The 11368-nt window shown below is 38.3% G+C and overlaps 1 protein-coding gene across 1 annotated transcript; it reads right to left on the minus strand.

Annotated features, from left to right (window-relative positions):
* Positions 1-560: 560 nt before the first annotated feature.
* Positions 561-8937, minus strand: chek1 (checkpoint kinase 1). The gene is made up of 14 exons (XM_063487079.1): positions 8813-8937; positions 8515-8580; positions 7451-7565; positions 6578-6686; positions 6301-6365; positions 6138-6207; positions 5839-6027; positions 4039-4143; positions 3871-3954; positions 3710-3794; positions 3459-3627; positions 3098-3229; positions 2889-2990; positions 561-873 (listed from the first exon to the last, which is right to left on the minus strand). The coding sequence occupies exons 2-14, from the start codon at positions 8577-8579 to the stop codon at positions 781-783; spliced, it is 1383 nt and encodes a 460-aa protein (XP_063343149.1). The 5' UTR covers position 8580; positions 8813-8937; the 3' UTR covers positions 561-780.
* Between the last annotated feature and the right edge of the window lie 2431 nt (positions 8938-11368).

The raw sequence follows: 11368 nt of genomic DNA on the forward strand, positions 1-11368 counted from the left end.
TTAAAAATGAAAAAAATAGAAGCACACCATTCCAAAAGAAGAGGAATCTAACGGTGTTTGAATGGTTTTTCTAAGTTGAACGGTTTTGAAGGAGATAGACGGCGAAAAACGTACGGAAAAGAAAATAATAATAAAGATTTGAAGAACAATACTGTGAATGCTTTTACAAGCATTCACACTAATTACATGAAAGCCTTGAGAGTTCAGGCTGTGTTGAAGAATAAAGGTGGTCATACCAAATATTGACATGTTAGAATTGCCTTATACTCTATATTTCTATTTATGTTTGCATATGTTTCAATAAATAACACTTATGTCTGTGTAGAGCCTCAGTTATTCTAGGCCGTGATAGCCTTAAGGTAAGACTAGCAAACTAGCACCTAACAAAGTATAAAGCAATGAGGTGTAACTCCAGACTTTAACAGTACTGTGTACTTGATTTTCATGGATAACAGCAAAGCAACAGTGTGAATTTATCAAAATACTCAGCGCACAACTTTGGTCTTTTAATAATTTATTCAAGACTTTGGACTGTTTAAACATAATCAGAACACATCAGTCTTTAATAGCAGAAACACAAATGACAATGTAGACATACTCTAACACACACTTACTAAGAAGAGGAGTCAGGACTTCACCTCAACTCTTAACACAAGGACAGAAAAACCAAAAAACAAAACAGCAGAATACATGAAAAACATCAACAAAACAAGTAAATATATACACAGGTTTGCCTCTCTACAGTCCATAGTAGAGAGCATTTGTGTGTAGATCTGCTCACTAGATGGGGACCAAAATCTTTTGAGTGCTGATTATGTCACCGAGCTTGTGTTTGATCTTCACAAAGAGACGCTTGAACTCCAAACCATCACCCTGGAAACACACACACAACACACACGACCGTCTTGATTTGATGAAAGTGCACTCATACACTGAGGACATTGTACTCTTAGACCTGTTCATTAGGTGACTCAGACCAGTGGGTTTCTCTGCTACAGTTTGTCTTTCAGTAAGCACGTTTTAAACAAACATGAGTGAAACCAACTGACCAAGAAGGATGACTGCATATTTTACATGAATATAGGCTACAATCTAAGCCCTATATGCCAACATCTGTTTACCTATGGGTATCATTAAAAACAGTATTGTTTTACAGACACACAATCCAGAAAATGAATAAAATGGATGAATATTAGAGGTAATATACACTAACAAGTTCCACTCAGTCCAACAATATAAGCAGCGTATCTAAGTGCTCTGATAATAATGATAATAATAATAATGATAATAATAAATACATTTTATTTAAAAGCACCTTTCAAAACACCCAAGGACACTGTACCGAGGCAAATAAGACAGGCATAAAAACAGGAAATAAACACAATAATAAAAGAAAGTTTAAGAGCATGGAGAAGTTATATAGAGTAGGCTATCTTGAACAGGTGGGTTTTGAGGGTGGACTTAAAAAGAGGGAATGAAGTGATGTTTCCGAGGTCAGAGGGTAGGGAATTCCAAAGTCGAGGGGCAGAGCGACTAAAAGCCCTGCTCCCTATTGTGATAAGATGAAAGGAAGGAACAGAAAGAAAAAGAGAAGAGGAGGATCTGAGGCACTGGGATGGGCTGGAGATCTGTACCAAATCAGAACGGTATGGTGGGGAGAGAGAATGAATAGCCTTAAATGTATAAAGGAGTATTTTAAAATTAATGCGAAGTTTAACCGGGAGTCAGTGAAGCTGCTTCAGGATAGGGGTGATGTGGTGGGTAGAGGGAGTCCTAGTAATAATACAGGCAGCAGAGTTCTGGACACGTTGAAGCTTATTGATGGATTTTTGCGTAAGGCCGAATAAGAGTGATTTGCCCTGCTTATCCATGTAGAAGTTTTCAAGTGAGTCTATTGGTTCAGCCAGTTTGAAAAATCCTCATTTATGATACAGACAGCTGAAACCAACTTTCCACCAGTCTGGGGAAAAGACTGAAAATGATCTTTATGTCTTCCATTGTCCAAGTTCAAAAGCACAAGTCACAATGTTTGTTGTAAAGTCATATGGAATAGAAAGCTTTCAAAAGGACTCCATGCAGTCCTGCAAAGCACAAACTACATCCTTACTGCAAGTGCCAAAGCCCCAAGAGCTACATCTCAGACACCACAGGACTCAGTTTGCATGCTAAACGTTAAACAATCATTTAGAAAAAGTTCTAGTTGAAAAAGACTGAACAAGTAGGGCTTGTTTGGAACGGCTGCCTTTTTTTTTTCTAAAAAAAGAACAGCTTAGGTTTACAAAGTTGCATCTAAATACACCACAAGACTTCTGGAAGAAATCTTTGGACAGATGAGACGAAGGTAAATATGTTTAACCATAATACACAGGACCACGTGTCAAGCATTGTGATGGCGGTGTCAAGATTCAGGCTTGTTTTGCAGCCACAGGACCTGGGCACCTTGCGGTCACTGAGTTTTCTGTGTATACCAAAGTATTCTAGAGACAGATCTGAGGCCAACTGGCCAACAGCTTAAGCTTGGCCAAAACTGGGTCATGCAACAGGACAACGATCCCAAGCACAGCAGCACATTTACAACAGAGGTTTTGCAATGCTCCACTCAAAGTCCAGACCTCAACGTGACCGAATTGCTGTGGTGGGACCTTAAGAGAACTGTGCATAAACAAACCTCAAAGTGAAGCAGTACTCTAAAGAAGAGTGGGCCAAAATTCCTCCACAATGATGTGAGACACTGATAAAGTCATGTAGCTACTGAATCTGAATTTCATTTTTCACAAGACTGCATGGACTGCAAGCTTTAGTGGTTAAGATTTCAGAACGTGCAGAAGGCAGGGGGTAAGTCGTGTTAGAAATAATATACAATTCATTTTTAAAATGGTAAAACCTACCTTAGACAGTCTGAAGTCCAGCAGCACTCTCTGATTCATATCCAACAAATGAATTTTAAAGATGAGCTTATTATTGCGTTTGTCAAGCGTGCTCACGGTCACCTAAAATGTGTGTTATAAAAAATAAAAGTGTGTTATGATGAGATGCAGCAGAGAAGGCTGTGTTATCAGAAAATGTAAAAATCTTGTATATTTGAGTGTAGATATACCTGTTTGGTGCTAGTGAGTTTGAAGCCAAGTGCCAGGCCTTCACAGATGTCTTTCAGGGCAGTTAAGGACTCATCAGCACTGACAGTAGTGAAGAAACGCGTCATTCTCCGCACTAACCTCTGCCACGGCGACTGTGCACAGAAAGAAGAAATGAGGACATATTAAATAACTCACAGCAATAATGCATCAGAGTTTTGTTGATATTCAGATGCCTTTAAATCAAAAGAAACTTTGGTAAAAGGTAAAAAAAAAGAAAAAGAAAAAAAGAATCATCTCTGTCTTCGTGTGCTTCATTGAAAATAAATACACATATGAACATTTATGTAGTGAAACTAATCCAGCACTGAGTATGTGAATTACCTGACTGGCTCCTGGTGTACCTAGTAACTGACTACCCAGTAACATGTGCTCAGGTTTGGTCGGCTGGGAGAAGCTGACTTGACCGTCATTTTGACTAATTAACAACATGGCTTCCCAGCCACCGGCTGCAAAGTCAGGCTGAGAGCTGGAAAACTGCATCCTGTCATCACTACAGAAAGAGAAAGACATTCTTGAGATTATCAGACACAAAAAGAAACTGAGCTAAAATGAGAAAAGCGCAAAGTTCTGACCTGTTGGCCCGAGATATGAGTGACCCATCAGATCGAAGACTGTTGTTCCCTCCTGAGTGCAGAGAACTTGTTGGCTGCTTCACTCCTACAGAGACAGACAGACAGACAAGTATGAGTACAGTGAACACTGAGGCTAAACTAAACCTGTTGCTGGGACTTACCTTCAGTAAACCAGCGGTCTTTCTGGATGTCTGTGATGGCGATGCGTGCATCTGGATTGGCCAGCAGCAATTTGGATAACAAACCTGAATTTAAAGAAAGTTACACATGAACCAAAGAACAACATGTAAAACATGCAGTAACCAAACTAACAATAGCTTGCGACTCACTAAGAGGCAGTGGCTGTATTTTTTTCCAAGGAGGTAAATATGTTTTCTTCTGAAGCCAGTCTGCGTACTCCTGACAACTCTCAGTTGGCTGGTCCCACGGCAACTCTAACAAGGAAGCAACAAAAAGGTTTCCTCACATTAACTGCATGGACTTCAATAATGCACAACCTCAGGGAAGTAGCGTTTGCATTTTTTCTAATGATGTAAGACATGCTGTCTGATCTTTCAGAACTATATACAATAAATAAACTGAATTTTTAAACAGACCTCAATCTAAAATAAGCTTGTAGTGTTGTTTTGTTTTACCATTACAGTGATGTGACTGTATTTCAAGATAACTAAATCACCTTGTGTCTATAATTTGGTTAAGTTTACAACCAATTCTTAAGCGTATAAACACAGATATCCATATCTATATGTGATATAGATATATCTATAAAACTGTAACTTGCCAGCGTCCATCGACCTGACTGATTTCCGCAGCGATGGGGCAAAAAATAAGCAGTGGATAACAGACATGTGATGACAAAGTTTCAAGACAACGTACACAGCTTTCACCTTAGAAATACTTATGTTAAATTTAGTCATTTTCCCCTTCACGTCCCTCCTGCTGGGTGTCACTGCTAAAGTAATGTGCCCTCTCACAGTGCAAAACTCAAGCATCTCAGTCTCTTCCATTGGTTCTAAAAGGCAACTTGAATTTTTTGGCTCAATGTTTGTCATGTTCAACAAAAAAAAAAAACCAAAAAACAAAACATGTTTTTAATACACTGTGTGTCCGCTCCATAGCAGCACTCTGGACTAAAAGTTTCACCCTACTGGGGTAAACAACTTTCCTAGTGAACAACTCCTTGTCAGAGAATGAGGGGGGGCTCTCCTGGCCATCGCACTTCTGACCTGGTGTGCTGCCTTCAGACTTTGACACAGAAAACTATTACAGTGGAAGCATCTAGTTAATCACTGGATTGTAGCCAACCTCAGTAGCAGTGCTGATTTGCAATGTGGAGGTTGGGGCAGTTAAACATAGAAGTTAATCTTTACACAAGTTTGACATTCATGGGGAAATCAGAGACGGGTCAGAGCTTTGATGGAACTTAAAAAAAAAAAAAGAAAGTCAAAAACTGTTGAACAGGCCAAACTTAAATCCAGTAAGCTTTTAGATTTTTATGGGCAGAGTGAAAGAACTTAAATGGCACCGTGTACAACAGTGAGAACCATGTGGACCTGTACGTACTCTCAACATCACCAGAAGGGCACAGTCAGGAAATCTGTCAAACGAAACGGATCAATGCTTTAATGTTTGTTTGTTTGTTTTTTTAAAATATATACACTAACTGTTTATACTTCTATTATAAAAATTCCAACCGCTATAACCAAAGAATTTCCCATATAAGAGATAAATAAAGTATTTCTTCTTTTATTTCTATTACCATGTGATCTCCTAGCTTGTTTGTACTTCACTGTTGACTTAAAGCAAGTTGATATTCAGGTAAACATGTCAGGCTCTAAAGATTGAAAACTGAATCTGATCGAAGACTGAGGATGGGCCTGTCCGACATCAGGCAGAAATATGACAGCAAGTTACAAGACAGTAAAAATGATGAAAAATCAGCTATGTAATTGAGTAAAATCAGTAATTCAATCAAATGCAAATTCACACAGCACAACAACCACCTGCAGCTTTGACACTGGCCCATGCTGACCTAACAGCTTTGTGATATCATCAACTTCTCGTTGCCAATGCTGTCATATGGTATTGGACTACAGATGTGTGTATGATCTTCTAATTTTGGATCTTACCACCAGCCAGCATGGCAGTGAGGACTATGCCACAAGCCCAGATATCTGCAGGCTGAGCTCTGTACTCTGTTTGGCTCAGAAGCTCCGGAGCCACGTAGGGAAGAGTCCCACACAATCGATTCAGAAGGCGCTCTCGGCCTTTAAAGCGAAACATGGTTGCCAGGCCAAAATCTGTCAGCTTCAGGTTATCTGAAGGTTAAAAAAATCAAAAAACAAATCAACCCCAGAGGGCGGTGGTTATAAGAAATAAAAGAGAATCCTAAAAAGAGAATCCTTTGATAAAGATTGCATTTCCTCACCTTTGTCATCCAGCAAAATGTTCTCTGGCTTTATGTCTCTATGTGTGATGCCAAAATCATGGAGGTACTCCTAGAAAAGGTCAAATAAAAAAAACTTAAAAAGAGAATAACAGCAGGAAAATATGCAGGAAGTCACATCAACACAAAGATGTTCTTCACTCACCACAGCCGCTATTAGCTGCTGGAAAAATCTATGAGCATCCTTTTCAGCCATCCCTACATCGGGCTCTAAAGACAGCGTAAAAGAAGAAAGAGAGTAAGCCTGAAATCAAATACTTGCAAAGAATGATTACTGGACTCCAGACGCATTTCAGCTAAGTTGAATTCATGTATTCATGCTAATCATATCTGAGTCAGGAAAGTTACAGTTGGAAGAATAAATCAACAAACAAAAGGTTTTCTATGACAGTTTCCTCGTCAAATGTGTGTTTGTGGCTCACCGATTCGGTCAAACAGCTCTCCCCCGGTGCAGTACTCCAGGAAGAGGTACACAGTCGGTCCTTCCTTCCGATGGCCAAAGAAGCGTACAATGTTGGTGTGTTTGAGCATCTATGAGTTAAGTGCACACACAAAGATCCTCAAAACAGTGCTCTCAGCTATCATTCTACTTAGCTAAGAGCTTAACGTTTTTAATTAATTCTACAAATCTAAAAAAATAAAAATAAAACCAACTTCAGTCTGTGTTAAATTGCTTACAATCGGTTTGTACCTGTAAACTAGAGCAACAAACTGGTCAGTCTCAGCCAGTTTATCTTTATGAATCTAACCAACATTAATAACAAATGCCAGTTCTTTATATTTTAGCCAGTATGAAGTAAGACTTCATACATGTTTGCTTTCAGTTTGCCTCTTCTGTGTCTGTTCAGCTGGTTTTTGGATCTTCTGTCATCATGTCACATCAATTTAGGTGATTCAAAACAAGCAGACACATCTGTACATCTGTATTCTTGTCTTTCAGCTTGCCTGGAATAGCATTAGGTTTAACCAACTTTTCCCAACAAATGACACCCTCGAGCTGAGGGCTACCAACGTCCCCAGATCAGCTGAGGCTAGAGTTGGTTTTCACAACAGTAACAGTTTTTATCTAATTCTCACAGTCTGGGACTTGCATGAACAGGCTGTTTTTTTTAACTGATGCAAGGAAAAGGGAAATGAGAGCATACAAAGCTGTGATTTAGTTAATTAACAATTTATTTCATACAGCTGTTTACTGTATTAATATATGGATTTAAGAACAGCTGGACTTGTTTTACAACACACCACTGGTGAGCCGCTGCTTTCATTCATACTAACTGTGAAGGTGATGGATGTACCTTGTGGATGCAGACCTCCTTCTTGACATTTTCAGCACACTCTTTTGCCTGCGAGGTATCGATGACCTTCACTGCTACTGCCTCTTCGGTCTGTCTGTTCACCAGCAACCTCACTCTGAGACCAAGAACACAAAGAGGAAAAACCGGTTAGATCATAAAGAGAAAAGAGAGCACGGAGGTGAAGAGAAGTGAGAGGAAGTCTGAATGGAAACAGGATGCACAAAGAGCTAAAGTCTTCCTAAAGTGTTTCTAGATATAATTTTCAAGTACTTTAAACTTTGTTAAACTTTTCAATAAAATCAGAAGGTCAAATGTCAAAGTTTGTCTGTTTTAGTTGTTTTTATTTTATTTATTTTTCCCCTTCTATATTTTACTGCATCACTGTTGTGCATTTTATTTATTTTAGTTGCATTTTAGATTGTTAAGTACTTTGTGCAGCATGCACTGTTGGAAATGTGCTATATAAGTAAACTTGACTTTGACCTCTAGAAAACAAGAAAACCAAAAAAACAAAGCTATTTAAGATCATTTTAAACCCACTAAAATAGTCAATCTAAAGTTAAAAGGTTCTTTTTGTGCAGTAGTTTTCTTCTATAACGAACTTTGAGCATCGGTATCTCTGGACACCTCATTTAATGGTGGCATAATGCCATAATTTAAGAATGATAGAAGCAGTCATTGCTACCCTGACTGTTTGATTTGTTTGTTTTGTCTAACAATTCCATGGCAAAAACCATGGGATTGTTATTGTAAAAATGGTTAAACTTTCAAGTCTCATAACACTACATCAAACATGTTTTAGCATATGTAAGGTCTCATTTTTACCTACATTTTGATACCTGGTTCATCTTCCTTTTTTTTCAAGGCTAACTGTGACTGTGATGGAGTCAGGTGTCTCCTGTGAGTGCTGTTTTTGGATTATCAGATGAACATTTCTAGTGCATATACATGCCTGTCATGATCCCATGAAACAAGGAAAGAAAAATCCTTGTGCGATGGCTGGAAAAGGACGGCTATTAAAGGCGATAAGCTAATGATAAACAATGATAAGGAAGCTTTCATACTCTCCGTAGGCTCCTTCTCCCAGAGTCTGAACAACGTCCCAGTCCTGGACAAAAGGCACCGCCATGCTAGAGACAGAAACACACGCACTCATCACTTTCGCTTTCTAATATTTACTTATGTATTCATTATTTTCATAACATGGGTCCTATTTCTTCTAACAAGTGTCTGTTAAGCATTTACCAGTTTACAAAACTGTTAACTTTGACAGCACTTTGACAGAGTGCTGTCAAATGTCATGATGCTCAAAAGAAAGAAAGAAAGAAAACTAAAATACGAAAACATGAGAAAATAACCTACCTGCTCAGCCTTTTCACACAGCAGCGACTGCCACATGTAGCTATCCTTAAAGCTCAGACGAACGTCTTCATCCTGCTGCACTGACTTCTGAAGATTTCTCACAAATTTGGCGCGTCGTTGTCTCATTGGCGATAACTTCCGCTTGGACGTCATTTCCGCCTTGTCTTCTTCTACGCCGCTCTGCTTCTTCTTCTTCTTCTTTGAGTTTAGCCGGTCAGACGCATATTGCTGCCACCTACTGCTCATTATTATCCAAGTCTTATTCGGATTAAACATGCCAGATTTACAATTCATTATTCAACATTATTTAAAGCCTGAATAATTGCCACAAAATTCTATTTTTTTAAATGGAGAGTTCATTGAACCAGCTGAAAAATTAGATACTCTGAAGTTATTTAGATATTTTTCCCTCTTATGCTAGTTGTAATTTGCATCGTATTTGCTACATCGCCCTGAACAGGAAATAGTTATACATGCATTTATTTCCTCACACTTGGACTATTGTAACTCTTTGTTTATGTGTCTAAGCAAAGGTTCTCTGGATCGTCTGCAGGTTGTGCAAAACGCTGCAGCTAGGTTGTTGACAAAAACCTCCAAGTATTCACATGTGACACCATTGCTATTTTAGCTACACTGGCTTCCTGTTGAATTTAGAGTACATTTTAAGATCCTGGTCTTGAAATTTAGAGCCTTGTATGGACTGGCACCACCCTACATCTCTGATCTGCTACAGCCCTATGTTCCTAGCAGGTCCCTGAGGTCATCTGATCAGGGCTTACTTGCTATAAAACAGACTAAGATGAGAACTAAGGGTGACAGAGCTTTTGCCACTGTGGCCCCGAGACTGTGGAACTGTCTCCCTCATACATTAAGAACTGTGGACTCGGTAGTTGTTTTTAAAAAACAACTCAAAACTCACCTTTTTAAAACTGTTTTTGGTTAAATTTTTGCCTGTTTTATATTGTCTGTTTTACCCTTTTATTATCTGTCATCTTATGTGCAGCACTTTGTGATTCTGTCTAGAAAGGTGCTATATAAATAAAATTGTATTTATTTATTATTTATTTACTAGGCGTGAAAGGGTTAAACATCCATCCATTCTCTTCCATTTATCCTTATTAGGGTCTCACGGGGTTGGAGCCTATGAAGTTAAACATGTGGCATGTTTTTTTTAAATTTTCTATTGTGAATAAGATATGGGTTTATGAGATATGCCAGTCATTGCATTCTGTCTTCAGCGCTTTGGACAGCTTCACAATTCTTTTTGAATTGGGTTTGTAATGAGCTGAAAAACATTTTAAATCTTTCTTTGAAATTACTGATGCAGGTGTTTCAGAGTAATAATTGCCACTTTGCTATTTTAAGAAGTGTAATAAAAGATAGAAAACAAACAATAACATAAGAAGCAAACAAAAATCCACCCACCCTCATTTAGAGTTGCCCTAACTCAGGTCAGCACCAACACAGAAAGAATGACACCAAACTCTACCACTACCCTGACATTAAAAATGATGTTCTAATATCTATTCCCTTCTACAGTATATTTACCAATATTTATACACTCACTTAATGTAATTATATGTTAATAATCTAATGTGACTCATTGTGCAGTGTAAAAAACTACATAAGAAATACAGATTATGACATTTACAATAACATGCTAGCTGCATGTGGAATCCACAAGATCCAATTTTAGTAACAAAAAATGCTACAATACATGTGGGTCAAAAATAAGGGAAATGGAATGCAGCTGTGAGTTTCATGCAAATGAATGTTCAAAAAGCCTTTCTTCCCATGTAAGAAAACATTTTCTAGTTAATGGATGTTACAAAGCTTTTATTTAAACCACTTTTAGGTGTCTGAAAGTGTGAAGCTTCAGCTGGAATCTCCTGCAGATACTGTCATTTCAGAAGGCCCTCACAGAACTAAGGCTTTTCAAATTGAGGGCACTAAAGGGAAAATAATAGTGCCACAGGGTTTATTCCCTGGAGGAACTGATGTGTCCAGTATTCACACTGTAAAACTGCCCAGTTAGTCTGTGTGGCATGTAAATTAAAAAGAAGACAAAAAAAAACACATTTTCAAAACATAATCTCTTAACTGTTTTTCAGAAAACAAACTCAAAGCCAGAGAGAGCTTGAGGCACGATGGAGTGTTTAATCAATTCTTGAATCAATGTGTCAACAAGCAACCCTGGTGCTTTTGGGAAATGATGAAGCGAATGTTTGTACTTTGTCTTGGTTTCACAATGACTTTGTTTTTCGTGTAACATGTGATAGCATGTGTACACATAACGGGAAATCCTGGATCCAAAAAAAAACTTAATTAAGGTCAGGACACACAACACAAACCATGCAACCTACATTTGTAGTTGATGCAGCTAACTATTTCATATATAAACAATTGAATAAATGAAAACAGTACATCAAAAAATCAAAAAATCTGAGACAAGAGCACTTTTGTTACCGTAGTGCTTCACCTTTTGTTTTAAGTGAAAGATAATTGCTTAATACAGCGGTTTAGCTGCTCAGCTGCTTTCTGTTTGTCACCTCACAC

This window comes from Pelmatolapia mariae, linkage group LG10_11 (genome assembly GCF_036321145.2).
Source record: "Pelmatolapia mariae isolate MD_Pm_ZW linkage group LG10_11, Pm_UMD_F_2, whole genome shotgun sequence".
NCBI classification, from domain to species: domain Eukaryota; kingdom Metazoa; phylum Chordata; class Actinopteri; order Cichliformes; family Cichlidae; genus Pelmatolapia; species Pelmatolapia mariae.